At 48.1% G+C, this 18,617-nt stretch overlaps 2 protein-coding genes across 10 annotated transcripts in view; one reads left to right on the top strand and one right to left on the bottom strand.

Moving 5' to 3' along the window:
• ASTN2 (astrotactin 2) overlaps positions 1-18,617 on the top strand; it is a 754,634-nt gene that overhangs the window by 559,802 nt on the left and 176,215 nt on the right. The gene's annotated exons all lie outside the window — the stretch shown is intronic.
• Positions 5,916-17,572, bottom strand: TRIM32 (tripartite motif containing 32). 3 transcript variants are annotated; one of them, XM_077305072.1, is made up of 3 exons: positions 17,475-17,572; positions 12,397-12,477; positions 5,916-8,624 (listed from the first exon to the last, which is right to left on the bottom strand). In XM_077305072.1, the coding sequence occupies exon 3, from the start codon at positions 8,568-8,570 to the stop codon at positions 6,624-6,626; it is 1,947 nt and encodes a 648-aa protein (XP_077161187.1). In that variant the 5' UTR covers positions 8,571-8,624; positions 12,397-12,477; positions 17,475-17,572; the 3' UTR covers positions 5,916-6,623. The 3 variants fall into 3 exon arrangements, with proteins under 3 accessions (XP_077161187.1, XP_077161186.1, XP_077161188.1); XM_077305071.1 differs by lacking the exon at positions 12,397-12,477 and having other exon boundaries at positions 17,475-17,557; XM_077305073.1 differs by lacking the exon at positions 12,397-12,477 and having other exon boundaries at positions 17,479-17,551.

The following is an 18,617-nucleotide window of genomic DNA, read 5'->3' as shown; positions in this document are numbered from 1 at the left end:
AAAAAAACATCACATTGTGTGATTCTTCTACCTACACTCTGAAATGTTGATGCCCAGATATACATTTATCTCATGCAAAGTTTAGTGAATACATCCTGGACTGTCTCAAGGGAACATGGCTTAAAATCAACCATGAAGTTAACTCCTTGTTGTGAGGATAAAAGGGGAGGGTGACTTGGAAGCATGAGTCCTCCACTTCTTGGTGAATGGAAGGGCCCACTAAACTTCAATTACTATAATATTATTGAAAACAAAGCACTGCCTTCCCCTTCCCCCTACAGTTAAACAGAAGTGAAATGGGAGGTTTTGGTTCTTTTGTGTTAAAAAACACAGCATCCCTAAGGCTTACATGTGATTAAGGAGACATCCGATTCAGGGGACTCCTGAATCTCCATAATAATATTTCAGTGCCTGTCCCCTAAATGGCTTTAGTGACATTTCTCGAATCGCAGAAGACAGAAAGAGTAATAGGATTTGTTTAAAGAACTTGCAACCTGTCATTGCAGGTCAGAGAGCCACCTCCCCCTCACACATGGTTTTTCCCCCAAGGATCGATGAATACAATTGATCCCCCGTTTTAGTGCCTACACAGCAATATTCTTTACTGCCACCTGTAAACTCATTGTAGACCAATTGGAATGCATAGCAACCAATCTACATCAGATTAAGGAAGGGTGGAAAGATTTAATATCCAACAGAGGCCTGTAGGTAGAGTTAAGGTGGGAATGCAGAGGTGAGCTACAAGCAGTCCAGGCCCTGCCTAAAAACACAAATAATTTGATAAGACTCAGGGAACCAGGTGAGAAGTGAGGTGTCTAGGAAAAAAATAAGAGTTGGTTCTCATATGCCACTTTTCTCTACCAGGAGTCTCAAAGCGGCTTACAGTCGCCTTCCCTTTCCTCTCCTGTGAGGTGGGTGAGGCTGAGAAAGCCCTGATATCACTGCTCGGTCAGAACACCCTTATCAGTGCTGTGGCGAGCCCAAGGTCACCGAGCTGGCTGCATGTGGGGGAGTGAGGAATCGAAACCTGCTCGCCAGATGAGAAGTCGGCTCTCCTAACCAATACACCAAGTTGGCTCTCAACCACTTGCCAGAAAGGGAAGTTGGGGCCAGTGCTCATCTCTGGGGCCAGTGCTCATCTATAGCTTGCCTTTGATCGCATGGCCTAGTTCTCTCAATAGGAGCCCCATACTATTTAACACTCAGCCAGGAGGTGTAGGCTTCCAGTCCCTGTGCAGGGATGATAGATTCGGATCAAGATGGCATTGCATATAGAGAAAGGGATTCAGTCTCCCTCACCCAGGAACTATTTCCTTGGCCTGAAATGGTTCCGGAAGGGTCTGTTGGCCCATCAGAGAATCCCCTGTGTTCCGTGGACCAACGGCATGAGACACATTGACCTGCAAGCACATGGCATTGCAGTCAAGAAGCATTGTCTCAGTCACATGACAGGAAGACGAGGGTCCCATCAATGCGAGAAGCGGATACTGCAAGCCCACAGGAATGTTGGAGGACCAGCTGGGGTAATGGGGCGTGGCCAGGTAAGGCTAGGCAGAAGGGAGAGCTACAACAGAAACAGATCCTCAAAGCAGCCTCCAATAAAAACAATTGTGTAGGGAACAAGCCACTAGCTTGAAGTCCACTGAAGCAGATAATTCTGAATGACAATTTGAGTCTGTATAAGTTAGCTTCATTTACTTGTCAACTTGCTTTCAATGGTCAACTGAGCAGCACTCCCATCACGGTGTAGTGGTCAAGAGCAGCAGCCGCTAATCTGGAGAACCGGGTTTAATTCCCCACTTCTCTACATGCAGCCAGCTGGGTGAGCTTGGACTAGTTACAGTTCTTTCAGAGCTCTCTCAGTTGATCTCACAGGGTGGTCTGCTGTGGGGAGAAGGGTAGGCAATTGTAAGCCATTTTGAGGTAGTAAGCCATTTCAAGGTAGTAAAAAGCAAGGTATAAAAATCCAGCTTCTTCTTTGGATCCCCACACCCAATTCCTGTATTTGGAGAAAACTGATAAAAAACAAAGTTAACTCATCCTTACCAAGATGAAATAATGTGGTGGGTATTTTTGTGGGGAGGAGGGGAGAGGGATCAGAAGCGAGGGATCAGAATTCCAAGAGAAGGCTGACTCAACCAAGAGCCATCTTGGTGTAGTTAAGAGCAGCAGATTAGGTCCTCTCTAATCTGGAGAACCAGATTTGATTCCCCAGCCCTCCTCCACATGCAGTCGTCTGGGTGACCTTGGACCGATCACAGTTCTCTCAGAGCTTTCCCAGTCTCACCTCCCTCCCAGGGTATCAGCTGTGCGGAGAGGACAGGTAGGCGATTGCAAGCTGCTTTGAGACTCCTCCGGGTAGTAAAAAGTGGACTATACAAAAATCCCAGCTCTTCTTTGAGTGGAATATGGCAGTGCTTGATTGCCTTGGCTCCCAGGGGAAAGAGGATTGCCCATTGACCGACTATGCCAGCAATAAGAGGCAGCAAGAGAACAGCAGCATCACGCAGGTGGCAACTGAGCTGGGCACTCACAGCCTGATCCATCATCCCCTGTACAATGCAACAGCTGGCCAACAGACCCAGCCTGGTGGCAGTGAGATAGCAGCAGTGCCAAGCAGGTGGTGGTAGAGCAGGTGGCGGGTCCCGGGCATGGCCTCTGCCTGATTCGTTCTGCTGCCTCTCACCAATGCTGGGCCGATCTCACTGGCCTGCGGCATCAGTGCTAAGAGGGTGGCAGCAGAACAGGCTGTAGATTCTGGCCATGCCAGTAAACTAAGTGCCAATTAAAGCTGTGATCCTACATGCTTTCAAGCATCTGCAATGAAGGACTTCAGGTGGGTGGTTCTGGGAAAGACAGTGTCCCCCCGCCCTACCCACAACCCAAGGTGTGACTGAGCAGAGAATCCTGAGCAAGTATTCCCATTCTTTATGAATCAGTGGCGCATGTTCATCGCAGCGCATGTTCATCTGAAGAGCTGAAACCTGAGCCCATGCCTAACAAGGCCAAGGCAGGCAAACCGTTCAGGCTTACTTCTAATTTTGAAAGCAATTTTGAAACTCCATGACTGCAGGACGGGAGGGGGACAAAACGCTAAGACACGACGCGGAAAGTCATGAAGTTGCCCTCTGCATGCCTACAGAAACGGCATCTATTTGTTGTCGCTGTGATCACGATAGCTCTTAACGGCGCAGGGGAGAGCAAACATAATTCCTTTGGAGGCCCTGAAAGCCAACCTGCTGCCAAACGGAAAGGAGATGGAGTGTTTTTAATATAACGGGGACAAGCCTTTTCCCGATGCACTTTTAATTGGATCAATTTTCTCTTATTGAGCTGCCTCACCAAAAAAAAAAAATTAAATTAAAAAATCAGCCGCGTGCACAAGTCATAATCAAACACGTTCTTTATGCAGGTGAGGGGGAAAACGCTACCAAAGCGTTTAATCGTAGCTTTGCTAACGACTGTTTTATCTTCTTTGGCAAGCGCTTTCAAAAGTAATCACTACTCCCCCTTCCAGAAAAGCACTAGGTGGTCGTGCAGGAGAATGGGTTCAACTAAAAGACAGGGGGTTATAGGTAAAGGACCTTGCCATGACCTTGGAGGTGTCAAGAACGGTGCCTGCCTGATTCACCCGGAGTCAAAGCCCTTTCCCCGTTGTTGTTAGTTGCGAAGTCGTGTCCGACCCATTGTGACCCCATGGACAATGATCCTCCAGGCCTTCCTGTCCTCTACCATTCCCCGGAGTCCATTTAAGCTCACACCAACTGCTTCGTTTCCATCCAGCCACCTCATTCTCTGTCGTCCGCTTCTTCTTTTGCCCTCAATCGCTCCCAGCATCAGGCTCTTCTCCAGGGAGTCCTTCCTTCTCACGAGGTGGCCAAAGTATTTGAGTTTCATCTTCAGGATCTGCCCTTCTAAGGAGCAGGTAGGGCTGATCTCCTCTAGGACTGACCGGTTTGTTCGCCTTGCAGACTTCCAGACTTCCAGTATAGACAAATGTGCATGCGAGGGAAAATCCTCTCCCTTACCCAACCCTACCACACAACCTTCTCTCCAGGCATTCCCCCCGCCCCAAAGCCTATATGAACCACAAGTGAATAATAATATATTTTTAAAAAAATTCTCCTCCCTCCCCCCCAAAAAAAACTCTATTTGCAATTAGAGTGGAGAACAGATGGCAGAGACTTAGCTTAACTCTGTGATGTGGCTGTTTGGCTAAAGCCAGGCAGTCAAGTGCTCCGTCAGCAGAATGGACGGGGCTTTAAGTCCACTTAAATGAATCTACGGCTTTCGAAAACGCTCTCTGTAGTGGTGTATTTACTACAAAAGAGGCTCTCTGGAACGCCGTGCCAGGCAAGTGCTTATTTATTTAAAAAAAAAAACACAGATGCTATTGCTCTGACTCGTCAGCCTGGTAGAAGCGGCAGGCAACAGCCAGCTCATAAAAGTAGGCATTTCAAAATGCAAAGCTGATAAAAAGCACGGTCAACTGAATGTTTTCGCAAAGGGACAGGGGTTGAAGTCAGCCCAGCTTTTAGGCAAAAAGAGTCCTCAGGCCAGGTAGGTATCTTAATCTGAATTGTTGCTGTGCATGGAAGCTGCTCTTTGCAACTGGAATGGGTGCAAATACCACCTGGGCGTGCCAGCTAAAGCCACCCATGCCCATGCCAGATATGTGAACAGCTTTGAGGATCCACTGCACTTTTGGGAGTGTGGGCAACCCAGGCGAGACACTGGGAGTCGCATCCTCACAGATCCCAGCGTGTTTTGCTTTTGATGCGATTACTGTAATAAATAATTATAAAACATGAGACTGTTTCCCATCAGGAAAACAACATGGGAGGGAAGACTTACCCTCCTCCCAGGGCTCTGATCACAATTGAGCCCCTACAGGCTTGTCCAATGCCTTTAGAAAAGGCTGCAAATTTCCACCATAGAACTCCCAGGGTCTTATTTGGCTTGGCCTGCCTGTGTGTCTGTACAAATATCACAAATGCCATCTATCCCTATTGAAAAACCACCATGGTCCTGACTCTGCAGCAAAATGGTTTCTTTGTCTCAAATGGAATCCACCAGGGAAGCCTTGTCTAAATTAAAGTCAAATCAAGAATCTGGTTCCCATTGAGGGCAAACAAGCCCTAGAAAAAAAAAGCTGAAGAACAGGCTGAGAAGCTACTTCCCCTGGGATTTCCACATGGGGACAAGCTTATGTGCCTTCCCAGATCACCCTGTAGCTGCCAATACAGCACAGCAGGAACAGGGGTTCCACATGCTGGGTTCATTCCTCTGCCTCAGTTTCCCATTATCTCTACTATGGCTTTTTTCAGTTTTGTTACGATGTGTGATTGGATGCCATTGTAACTTCATAGTAGTGGCCATGCTAGAGGATGGGTTTTCTCGCCTCATGTGGGCATGCCCCAGGGGGTGCCAATTCACCCCGCTGCAGCTTCATGCTTACTCTGTCCCAAGCCATACACCTATCGTCTGATGAGCAAGCTCTCTGTCGCTTTAAATAAGACCTCGTGGCACCAGTAGCACTGTGCATGTTTTGCTGAGACGCACAACCCTTGGAAGAGAGACAGATTCTGCCTAATGAAATAAGCAGCCCCTTTCCTCATCTTACAGACAAGTAGCTTTTGTGCAAGACGCAGACTAGTGGAAACCTATCAGGAAGTGCAATGGGGTGGAATGCAGGATATTGAAGGTGCATAGGCAGACGTACAATTTGTCACATTTCATCTTGTTTACTCCACTTTCTCCCTCCCCTGGAGGCACGTCAACTAGAAACATGACCTTCCGAAGACATTTTCCAGACAAGATACAACACAGTTTCAAGTGACAAACAAACTGCAATCAATTTCACCCTGTGCAGGGTTCCTTCCCCGCCCCCGCCCCTGCCCCCCCCCCCAACCCCCTTGATGTCTTTCCCAGGCTGGTTGCAAGAAACGCCCAGGATTCTCAATGGGGGAAAAAAAAAAAAAAAGAAGACCCTGCTGCTATCAGAAAAACTGTTTTCTGTTTCAAGTCTGTTTTCCACAATGGCAGCAGACGTGTTTCACATCAAACAAAACGGGCCGGGTTTGTACGGCAGGCCGCAGTCGGGGCCAGAAAGATAACCAAGTCACGACAGGGGGGTAAAGTTTTGTATTGTCTTCTAAGCAGCCGCTCTATTGGTGTCCTTGTGACGGGATTGGCTACGACGATATAATTTGAAAAATCCAGAGGGGTTGGACTGCAGGACAGCGCTGCCGACGGCTGGGACGAGAAGGCCACGGGAACGGAGCCTCGGGTGGAAGGAGCCGGTTTGCAAGGGCGGATTGCGGAATCTACATGCATGGGCTGGAAGGTGCAGGGGGGGGGATCCAGTGGTCCACGGGCATTCGCGTGTGTAATGCTCACACCCCGATTCTTTTCACTTGGCGAGAAGTTGCACTTCATGATATTTAAGAGGGGAAAACCCACACACACACACACACACACAAAAAAACACACATTCTACTTTTGTCTTCTAAGCACGCACAAAAGATGACAGCCACGATGGCACAGTCTGTTTGGAAATATGGCACTGATGCCCGTCCGTCAGCGGGCGGAGGGAATCCTGTAAGAGGCCGGCTGGCTTTCTCCTACGGAGTGGAATACCTCCTTAGGTGGTAACTGTAGACCTTAATGCAGTGATCCCAGCAGTCCAGAACCAACAGCTGCCCCTTGGGCGTGATGGCGATGCCAACGGGGCACGTGAGTCCTTCTCGGATCAGGATGTTGTAGCCGCCGCCTTTGGGGAAATGCAGGATTTCTTTCCGGCTGCTGTCTGCCACGATCAGGTCGCCCCGCGCGTCCACGCACATCCCGGCGATGCACCTGAAGTCCTCGTTCTCCGAGAAGAAGTGGCTGATCTGCCGGCCCAGCTGCCCGTCTGGGCCGACAGAACCGATGGAGAACCCTCCCTCCAAATGGTGCTCGTGCTGGCGGTTTTCGAGGTTCAGGCCCAGCCCTTGAGTGAAGTAAATTGTCCCTTCCGCGTCGCAAGTGACGAACTTCGGGCGGACCGCGCTGCACAGGCAGCTGTACTTGACGATCCCGACACAACGGTCCACGGTGAAGCACCAAAGCTTCCCCCCTTCCACGTCCGTCACCACAAACTGCCCCGACGGCAGGGCTGTGATGCCCCACGGCTTGCTGAGCTGACTCCTGTGGCACGCTATGCAGTGTCCGTCCATCGTGTACACCTTGACGGAATTGTCGTAGCTGTCCGTCACGCCGATCAGCCCGTGGCAGTTCATCGTGACCGTCAAGGGGGTCAGGTTGGGCAGGTCAGCCCCGAGGAAGCTGAGCACAAAGCTGTCGATGCCACTGGGACTTCGCCGGATCTCCTTCAGGAAGCCCTTGCGGGTGAAGACTTGAATGCGGAAGTTGCCCCGGTCGGCCACAAGCACCTCCCCTTGTGGGGTGACGTGCAGGCTGACGGGGAGATTAAACATCCCCGGCGTGCTCCCTTTGGAGCCCATCTTTTTGAGGAAGTGACACTGCTGTATGCTGGCAGCGGCTTCCGTTATCCTTGGCTTGACTGGGGAAGAGCAGTTTGGCAGTGAGCTGGCTTCCTCCTGAACCACGTCCGGCTCCCTGAAGGACACAGAGGCAGAAGCAGCTGTTTCCATCAGTGATTCCTCCACATTGATGCTCCGGGGCTTTTTCACCACTTGGCCGATCTGCAGCGGCCCAACATGGCCCACCTTGAGGAGCTCCACCTCTTGCAGAGTCAGTTCTTTCGGAAGGCTGTTCATAAGTTCGGGCTCCTCCTCGTCACCCTCTTCTTCTAAGAGGGCTATGTCCCCCTGTTTAATTTTAGCAAGGAAGTAGTCGCACCGGGACACTATCTGCACTTCTGCGATGTTCAGCAGGTAGGCCTGCTCCTCCATGATCTGGTTATTCACTTTCTCCACTTCGGAGAGGGAGCCGGTGAAGAACTTGCGAGATCTGGCCAGCTCCTCCTGGATCTTGCGCTCCTCTTTGCTGTAATCCTGCAGGACTCCCTTGTACCTTGCTTGCAGGTCTTTCGAGACCCCTTCCAGACACACCTTCCTTTTCTGAAGGTCTCCCATCAACTCCCGCAGCCGCCCGAGCTTGGACCCGAACTCTCTCCTCCTTTCGTCAGCTGCCTCTTTGATCGCCACCAGCCCGTGCCCCTGTTGGGCGTGTTCGGCCTCTTTGCACGGCTCGCACAAGACCAGCCCGCAGGTCTTGCAGAAGTGCTTGGGGAGCCGCCGGCCGCAAGCCTTGCACATGAGCATGCCCACGGTTTCATGGAGCCCCGCCGTGTCGATGATCTTCAGCACGGTCAGGTTGTCCGTCAGCTGAGCCAGGTTCGTGATCCTGGTGATCTTGCTGCAGAAGGGGCAGCGGATCCCATTGATGCTGTTGGCCAGGAGCTTCTCCAGGCACTGCCTGCAGATGGTGTGCCCGCAGTGCAGCAGCTTCGGCCTCAGGTGTTCCTCCGTAAAGCACTCCATGCAAATCGGGCATTCCAGGACTTCTCGGAGCGCATCGGAGTTGAGGTGAGGGGCAGCGGCCATGGCCTTTGCAGTTGGAGCAAGGCTAGGTGCATTTATCGCAGGTGCTTTTCAGTCCTGTTCAAGGGAAGAGAAGGGAAACAAAAGAGATTCCTCGTCACAACAGCAATAAATAATAGTAATAGTAATCGTCATCATCATCATAGAATCATAGAGTTGGAAGGGGCCATACAGTCCATCTAGTCCAACCCCCTGCTCAATGCAGGATCAGCCCTAAGCATCCTAAAGCATCCAAGAAAAGTGTGTATCCAACCTTTGCTTGAAGACTGCCAGTGAGGGGGAGCTCACCACCTCCTTAGGCAGCCTATTCCACTGTTGAACTACTCTGTGAAAAATTTTTTTCCTGATATCTAGCCTATATCATTGTTCTTGTAGTTTAAACCCATTACTGCGTGTCCTCTCCTCTGCAGCCAGCAGAAACAGCATCCTGCCCTCCTCCAAGTGACAACCTTTCAAATACTTAAAGAAGGCTATCATGTCCTCTCTCAACCTCCTTTTCTCCAGGCTGAACATTCCCAAGTCCCTCAACCTTCATAGGGCTTGGTCCCGTGGCCCCAGATCATCCTCATCGCTCTCCTCTGTACCCTTTCAATTTTATCTACGTCCTTCTTGAAATGAGGCCTCCAGAACTGCATACAATAATAATAATAACAACAACAATAATAATAGCAGCAACGAGAATAACAACATTTGTTATATCCCATCCTTCTCTAGTCAGCTCAGGGTGGGTATGGAGAGTTTAAAAATAATTATAAGTAAATTACAGATGTGCAATAAGGTGTTAAATCTGAAATTTAAGTTTTAAAGTTATAGTGAAACCCACCGCCTCATTGCCATTAAAGTCTTTCTGGGGGGAGGGAGGTTAGTCAGTGCTGGGCAGATTTCGGGAGGGTGGGGGGAGAGATGGATGCTTCTCAGCCAGGGAGGGCCAGCATCTTGGTGATGTTAATTTCCTGGCCACAACCCTGCTGCATTTGGAACCAGATTGCCTCACTGTGCAGTGGGGTGGGGGGCACTAGTCTCGCATATAAGTTTGCTGTATCCTTCGTATTTTCCAGAATCCTATCAGACTTTTTTCTTTTGCATTTGTTTTGTGTTCTTAGGGAGTTACTAAATTTTATGGTTTGAGGTGAAAATGGAAATTAAGTTAACGTTTGCTTAAGTTTTTATGACTAAAGCATGTTTTTAAACCGGGCCAGGAAGCCAGATTCTAGTATTGCAAAGTTCTGTGTCCATACACACCACTTTCTGCCCCCTACCAGTATCCAATCCGATTCCTTCTTAGCTATTGCTCCTCCATTCTGTGTTATCTGAATCTTTGGCTGTGTACATTTCCTGAGTGGCTGTGGATTGCAGACATTCACTGTATTCCCACTATGCCTTTCTTTTCCCAGATTCAGAGAGAGTACATGGGGGGGGGGCAGTTTCCAGGTGATCTCTCAGCCTGGATCTCACCAAACAAGGCCTCCCTAGGTTACAAAATAGAAAGCACCCGATAAAGCCATGTGCAGAAAATGTGCAGTGCTGGACTGTTGTTCCCAGCCTAAATGGGAAGGATGGCAGTGGTGTCACAGTGCATGTAAAAAAATATCCAGACAGGCTCAGGGATGGATCAACCTGGATGCTGGGCATATGTCGAGAACGAGGTACACACTTTTGCTGTCCAGACGCGTAGTACCATCTGTGCACATGGTGGTGGTACTTTCCAAAGTATCAAAAAGACAGGTCCCAGCCTCAAGGAAAGGAACACCAGACTCAAATAGGATGTTATTTCAGCTGATGCGGAATTGAACCTGCCCTAAAACTAATCTGTTTTATAAGAGCACACTGAACTCTTTCATCACTGATGCACTGTGCCCAACGCATTCTGCTTGCTATGAGCTTATGGTCTGTGGCTTTCCAGACGCTGGCAGTGGATTTGACTTACATCAAACCATGCTACCCAGTCTTAAGCTGCATTGCTAACCCACATTTTCTCAGTGTGCCAATTAATTTAGATACAAATCTGCAATTGTAGAGGTAGGGTAGGATTCTGTAACAGCTGTCATGAAGCCATTGCCTGCATTTGGCCTTAATTTCCCAGATAGCTGAGGCAGGCAGGTTTCCCTGACGGTCAATTCTAGAGAGAGGAAGGCAAGCAGAAGACAGGAGGAAAGAAAGGGGGGCGGAGGGAGAGAGAGGAGCACATGGTTGTGGAAAGTGAGAGGCCTGGAGCATGATAAGGCCAGCTGGCCAAGGAAACATAGGCAGGGTGTGAAGATGGAAGACTCTGATACGGAAAAGAAAACTAGGTGCAAGACTGGGGAGAACGATGATGCAGAGGTGTGAAGTGTCAAGAATGGAGAGTGGTTCAAAATGATGAGCAAGATCTTCAGCTGCAGGTTTCAGAGTAAATCAGAAATATGACAGCCGACGACTGGCAAGAATCTAACAGCCTTTAGTGAATGAATCACTTTTGCTCGGGGGTAGCTGAACGCTCACAGGCAGCCCAACGGTGTGGGGAGAAGGTCCTGCTGTATCTGCCTTAGGCCCAGGAGAGCTGCTGCCAATCAAGAGCAAACTGTGAGCTCAGCAGCACCAGTGGCCTATGGAGATCTGTGGATCTGTGCTATTACGAGGCCCAGGGAAATTTGAGAGTCCTCCTGCATTGACAGAGCAGAGAACACCTTGCCTTAGGACAGGGGTAGTCAAACTGCGGCCCTCCAGGTGTCCATGGACTACAATTCCCAGGAGCCCCCTGCCAGCGAACGCTGGCAGGGGGCTCCTGGGAATTGTAGTCCATGGACACCTGGAGGGCCGCAGTTTGACTACCCCTGCCTTAGGAAGTCGAGGCCAATCGCAGAGGCTGGGATCCAGATGTGATGAGAGCAACAAGGGAAATGGACTGTGTGGGCGTTAAGTCTACCACCCTGCATATTAGCAAAGCAACATAATCCTCTAAAGTCACAGACATCACGGGAAAGAAGGGAGATCTGTCAGTATCTGGCACGCTTTGTCCTTTGCCGAGGCAAAGCAGCCGTGTGCCAACTAGCACTGGCACAGCAGGAGTTAAATCACCTGCATCTTCTTTTTTTTAAAGGTTCCTTAGCAAGGGGGAGAAGAAGAAATAAACTCTAGCACTTTCATTTCCCTGTCTTCCCTAGGCCTTGCCTTTGGGTAAAATGCTCATAAATTCACTTTCTAACTCTTATTGAATGGTCTCGGAACAGCTGGTTGTCTTTCACATAACAGAACAGTCTAATGAGACCATATTGTTGTCCCAATCCGTTTTAACCACCCCTTTCCCATATTACATTCTTCATTGTTAGGGTCCCAGCTGTGCCTTCTTCAAAGCAGTGAACCACTGAAAAAGAACTCGGGCCAAAATAAAGGGAAAAGGCTGGTATCATTAAGCCGTTAAGTGATAGAGATGGTCTTTTGTACCTCGGCTGGATTGCAATGGCTGGCCTGTAAAAAGGAAAGGGAAGAAAATACCTATAGGCTGTAACCCTCTCCTTCCCAGGCTGAAGACAGGGAAAAACAAGATGCATTTCAAATGATGGTGACTTAGGCATCCTATCTGTCTCCTGCCCTTGCTGGGGAATTCCTGGGTAATCTGAAGGGAAGGAGGATGTCCAAGTAACACCTCTTCTGACTGCATTTTGGAGAAATCTAGTTGCTACCAATAAACTACTAGTGGCTTTATAGATTTATAGTGGATTTATAGTTTGCAGAACTCAACAATGTCATCTTCCCACGCCCCAAAATTTACTGGTGCTAAAATCAGATTGTAAATTTCATGGATGTCAGGATGACAATTTATTCAAATTATGACCAGCTCAGTTTTTACCTTGCTCTCGGTGGATTTTCTGCAAAGGTGTCTAACCAAGCCCTGTTGTATTTTGTGTGCAGCAGCAATTCCCTGGATATACTGAAGCAGAAAAGAGACATAGTGTGAAGGAGCAAATTAAGAGCCTTCCCCCCACCCTGTCTTTCTTTCTCAACCATGTAATGTTAAGCATTTTTCACACTGCACTTCATCTCTTTATCAGGGAAATCTGTATCCAAATAAAATCCTGTCTCACACTGTTTTCATCATGTGCATTGCTCTGATGCAGTCACCTTGCCACGCCCTGATTTAGATAAACTTCCACTAGAGCATTTAATTTTATTTATTTATTGGATTTTTATACTGCCCATCTCAGTAACCTGCCTCTGGGTGGTGCACAACATGGGATTCAATACACTTAACATCAAATTTGGTTAAGACAACTTAAAATATTCTACTCTACCTCCAATACATACACATAATTTATTTTAATTGCAAAAATGAGTGCTAGGCCAAAACAGAAGTACAGCAAAGAATGAGGGCTTGAATTGACGCTAATACTTCTGTACACCTTTGGCTATTGCTCTGGTTTTCTGAACAATTAAATTCCGTTTCATTATAGTCTGGGATCTAAAGAAATCTTCAATGAGAGACCTGGATCTGATTTGTGCATCTATGGCAAAGCACTGAGAGGAAAGTACACTTTGCAGAGGTATTTGTGGATGGAAGGAACAGCTTTCACCAATCTGTAGTTTCCTCTCTACCCATATTTCCAGCTACCTTCACCCCATAGCTGCTGCAATTCTTGGGTGAGAAGGGAGGGGGGGTAGCACAAAAGATGATTTTATTATATTCTGCCCTTCTCCAATATATGGTTAAGTACCTCTCTGGCCTGCGTGCCCTTCCACGCCCCCTGCTACTTTGCCTATTATAATGGCAAACCTGCTGTCCAAGATGCAGGCCAGAAGTCTAAACAGGAGCAATCAGAAACCCACCATAAGCATCATCCAGTGTGGTGTAGTGGTTAAGAGCATAGGACTCCAATTTTGGGGGACCGGATTTGATTCCCCACTCCTCCACATGCAGCCAGCTGGGTTAGTCTCAGTTCTCTTAGACCTCTCTCAGCCCCACCTACCTCACAGGGCACCTAATGTGGGAAGAGGAGTGGACAGGTGCTTGTAAGCTGCTTTGGGACTCTTTCAGGCAGTGAAAAGCAAAGTGTAAAAAATCCAAGAAGTGAGGAGGAGATAGATTCAAAGTGTTTCCGGAAAGTATAAATTGAGGGCCTGTAGGCTTAGGTTCAGAAAGTCCAAACTGAGAACTTCATGCACTTTCTGGAGCCTGCCAAGCCATGCTTTGGAGTCCTCCTGCATCTCTCTGCTTCCCCACCTCCCATCTCTAAATATTGGAAAAGACCTTCCACCCCAGTCTCCAAAAAAGCACTGATGCAATAGCAGAGGTTAAGAATTGGCTCCAGCTAGGACTTGGAGCTGTTTACGCTGAGTAGGCAAGGCAGCGCTGAGTAGGCAAGGCAGTTCAGCCTTCCTCCACTTTCACTTTCAGCTCTAACTGCTGCATTTTCTTCTCTTCTTGGACCGGAGAACAAGATGCACAAAGAGAGTCCTTTAAAAGTGCCCCCAGATGGTTGCCATTTCTCAGTCCTCGCAGCAAAGAAAGCACTCCTCTTCTGGTTCACACGTAAACATAATGCTTTTAATTGTTGCTAAAGGGCTGGGGTTTTTTGTGGGGTAGCATCAAGGACCTTGAGAAATCTAATTTTGAAAAGCAGGCTTCTTTCCTTCCTAGTTCCTTTATCCACATGTACATTCTGGGGTAAAGTTTTTCATGAAACCCCAAGTTCAAAACATAAGTGGTCTCCAGCGAACGCTGGCAGGGACTCATGGGAATTGTAGTCCATGGACATCTGGAGGGCCGCAGTTTGACTACCCCTGGATTAGATGCTGCCAACATTGATGGAGTGATGGTGAGGAGTGTGGGGCACAACTGTTCTAATTCTGTCCCCGATCATGCATGGTCGTTTAAAGCTGACAAAATTTCCCAAGTCACAAATACAGATTTTTAAATTCCAGAAGAACAAGTTTAGGCCTGGTGGTGGGAAATAATCCTTCGGTTTAAACACCAGAAAACAGAGTTACCCTTGGGAGTTTATGGAATCCCTTCTCATCTCATGTTCCAGCTCACTTCCTGTGAATTAGTTACAATTTAACATCCGTTAACCAGCCTGCCATAATGGCAATCAAGGTGATTAAAGAGCAGGGAAGGGAAGGTTTGTTTCCATGGCTGCTGGCTGGTGAGTGAAGTTCTTTTTAAAGAAAAAAAACAGTATTTATTCAATTTAAGTTTCACTTTCTTTTTTATCAGGGAATTCAAGGTGCCCGGCACTGAGGAAATCCCCAGACTGATCCCAACTTGCTTAGCTTTAGTTTACATTCCCTTCCAGCCAGCCAGTCTTTTGGATTTTAGCCGATACACAGAGGTAAAAATCACCCAGAATGCTTACAGTATAATCTTGCCTGTGCAATGCCACCAAGGTTATGGGTGGAGGGGGGGGGAATGCAATAAGAAGTGCTGACAATAATATTGATAACATTTCTAGGTGTCAGCATTACATTTCTAAAGAGCCCAACAGCCAAAGGAGAGCTTCAGGACAGGTGCAAGACAAGGAAGGATCGCATTCAAGTCTGTGACCCTTTTAATTTTGGGATACTGAACCTGAACAGGTGAATGGAATGCAGAGAACTGGAGAGGGTGATCCCTTGGCTTCTTGTCCTTTCCTTCATCTCTGGGGTTCTGAGTCTTCCCTGTATACTCCCTGTCCTGCCTGAAGCTACAGGCACTGTGAAGAACCACATACATTAAAATTTGGGGAATTTCCTTGGAACTGTTATCCTCCTGTGCAGTTATCCCCTTCACTGGTTTGTTGAGCACAGAACGGATGTGGAAAGCAGGATACAGCCCACAGCTTGGGGTGACCAGACACCCTGAATCAAAAGAAGGGTTTTGGGGGGCAAATACAGTCACTGCCCGCTATGCAAAAACCAGTTTTCAAGGTAACCTTGACTGTACTAAAATATTAATCCATTTTTTCCCCAGGAGATGAGAGAGGTTTTGTGTTTGGCAGAGTTGAGAGAGGTCTTATATTACTACTGGCAAATGTGTCTGGGAAGTAGGGTGGGGAGAGACACTCTGTTTGGCTGGGTGAGGGAGAAGTCCTGTGGAGATGACCAAGAATATTTGGGGCAATCATTTGATAGAAAATTGGGGGCTGGTGGTGTTGATAAGTAGGGAACTACTCTATGCTTCCTGATGTATCAGCCATGCATGTGAGGGAACAAAGTTTTTAAAAAAAAACAAAAAAAAACGTTGGAGAACATCTGTTGTAAAGATGTTTGTCTCCAGAGCTGCCAACAAAACAAACTATCTTGGGTTCTTTATCAGCAGTCTGACATGTGAAGTAAGTAGCAATTGAAGTTTGTGGGCTTTTAACGTTGTAGGAAGAACATGAGTTTGTTTGTTTTTCGTTTATCCAGACAACTGTTAACATTGCAGGGTCACAGCCTAAAGTAACTGGCCTGCATCCATTTCTGAAGTATGGACTTTGTGCAACACAGATCAAGACACAAAAATTTTATTCCACATTGTTTCGGAATAGCTAGTTTGGGTGAAATCTATCCAGCAAAATGGCATGTAAATAGCTCTATGAGTCTTCTTTAGGTTATGAGCTGTATGAGTGTAGTGGTTATGAGTGTAGTGTAGCTGTTATGAGAGACCAAGTTAAGAGTGAGAGCTTCTAATCTGGCCAGCCAGGTTTGATTCCCTGCTCCTCCACATGCAGACAGTTAGGTGTTCTTTGGCTAATCACAGTCCTGATATAGCTGTTCTCACAGAGCAGTCCTGTCAGAGCTCTCTCACAGGGTGTGGTGAGAGGAAGGGAAGGTGGTTGCAAATTGTTTTGAGACTCCTTCAGGTAGTGAAAAGCAAGGTATAAAAACCAACTCTTCTTTTATGCCTTAAACTTGGGCAGCCGTCAGTATATGGCTAGTCAAAGTTTGCATTTATTTATTATTTGTTTGGGGGGAGTGGTCTGTCGCATCTCTAGCAAACGTTTGTGTTGCATTTCAGGTGGCGTTTACAATGAGGCAAGTATGCTCCGGATGGGGAATGTCTGTACTCCAGTGTGTGAAAAGTTACAGGGCTGCAGAGATCCACAGATACGGGAGGGATTATGATATCGAGTCCACTGGACTCCAGACTCACACTGAGGGTGTCTGGCTACACTAGGGGAAGAGTCTTTTCTGTTAACTGTACTGAAATGGGATTCTCTTGCTAGAGAGGCATTTGGGGACAATCCTGGCAGTGATTGGTTTGTGAGGTCCAGTGGTTCAAGCCTCTTAATAAGACCAAGTTAAGATCCTCTCTTTGCCAGGAATCCATAGCCCTGGGCCATTTATGTTCTCAAGCCTAGCTGCCTTCACAGGGCAACCCTGAAAATAAAACGAAGACAGGGAGGAAGAACCATGCACCTTGCCCAGAGCCCCTTGGAAAGGGTGTGCATGTGTGCTGGCAGTGCCACCTGAACTGGAAGAATGGCCAACAGCATTCCCGGTTCTTGCACAAATTGGGAGGGAGGCACTCACACAGCCGTTGTGGTCAGATTCTGCTGCCATTAAAAATACATATCCAAGCAAACACAATATTAGGGTTTTTTTTGGGGGGGGGGATTAAGGGGGGGAGGGGAATGCTGCGCAGCTGGAAAGACCAGGAATGGTTCACTGGGGCCTCGCGCGAGGCGGCCAAAAGGGAGACCGCGGAGGTGTCCGTGTGCAAGTGGCGATCTGGGGAATACTTGGCATAGAAGGTGCAGGGATAACGCGCAGCCTGCTCCTTGCAGCCACGACTGCTGTGGGAATGCAGCAAAGGCAGCAAGGGCGTTTGCTGCATGCTGGTGGCGGGGCTCATTGTTCCTCCACGCGGAGTGTATCTGGAATAGGGGGGGGGTCTCTTCCAAGATCGCCCTCGGTCCCCACAGCCACCCCCGCCTCCCAGCGCCCCCAAGCCACGGCAAAGCCCCTCCCTACCTGCCTGCCGCTTTCTCCTGCAGATGCAGCAGCCTTTGTTCCTCCGCGGCAGCGCGCCTGCGCGAGCGCCTCGATCCGGCCTTCCCCTGACTCCTCCCTCTGCGTTCAAAGGACGCGGCCTTTCGCGGGGCATCACGGGAGGGGTAGTTTTGCTGGCCTGAGGAAACAACCCTCTCCGCCTCCTTTTTAGGGAAAGGGTTCCGTGCACGGCTGGTTCGAGTCCCTCGTCAGATTTATGTTTTTAAATAAATAAATATAAATAAGGAAAGCATTTCCTCCCCCCCTCCCAAAAAAAAAACAAACAAACCCTAGCTTACCAATTTATGTTGATTTTGGAGCTGGTGTGTTTTCAAGCGCTTGGGATGCATTGCAGAGAGAGCCAGGTGGATGGCAGGACTTACCACCCAGAGTCCTAAGGAAGGGCGGTATAAAAATCTAAATAAATAAAAATAAATAAAGGTGGAGTCCAGGAGCACCCTTAAGACCAACAAGATATTATTCTATATAATAATAATTAACCTTTACTGGCATAAAACAATAAGTGGCAAATACAGCCAAGCAGGGTAAAAATATAATAGGGTAAAATAAGCACATATTACAAACAGTGCAAGCTTTTGTGTGCAAACACACCTCTTCAGATACATTGAAAAGGAAACTGTCAGTTCATGCATCTAGCTAGAAATCCCCCCAATATTTATTTGTTTATTTATACATACATGCATACAGCCCTCCCTTGAAGCTTGGGGTGGTTTACCAAGAACATAAATTGTGTGGTGCAATACAACATAGTACAATGCTGATGCCATTAGTGCGGTATCATCAACACAGTCATAACATAGGTAAAGGTAAAGGTATCCCCTGTGCAAGCACCGAGTCATATCTGACCCTTGGGGTGACGCCCTCTAGCGTTTTCTTGGCAGACTCAATACGGGGTGGTTTGCCAGTGCCTTCCCCAGTCATTACCGCTTACCCCCCAGCAAGCTGGGTACTCATTTTACCGACCTCGGAAGGATGGAAGGCTGAGTCAACCTTGAGCCGGCTGCTGGGATTGAACTCCCAGCCTCACGGGCAGAGCTTTCAGACGGCATGTATGCTGCCTTACCACTCTGTGCCACAAGAGGCTCTTAGTCATAACATAGGGAA

The sequence above is a fragment of the Paroedura picta genome, chromosome 12, assembly GCF_049243985.1.
Source record: "Paroedura picta isolate Pp20150507F chromosome 12, Ppicta_v3.0, whole genome shotgun sequence".
NCBI lineage: Eukaryota > Metazoa > Chordata > Lepidosauria > Squamata > Gekkonidae > Paroedura > Paroedura picta.
The sequence above is the reverse complement of the archived record's forward strand: the minus strand, read 5'-3'. Positions and strand labels throughout refer to the sequence as shown.

What these genes read in the sequence shown, in the direction of transcription:
- TRIM32 (XM_077305072.1), bottom strand. Translation starts at nt 8,570, where the DNA reads ATGGCCGCTGCCCCTCACCTCAACTCCGATGCGCTCCGAGAAGTCCTG.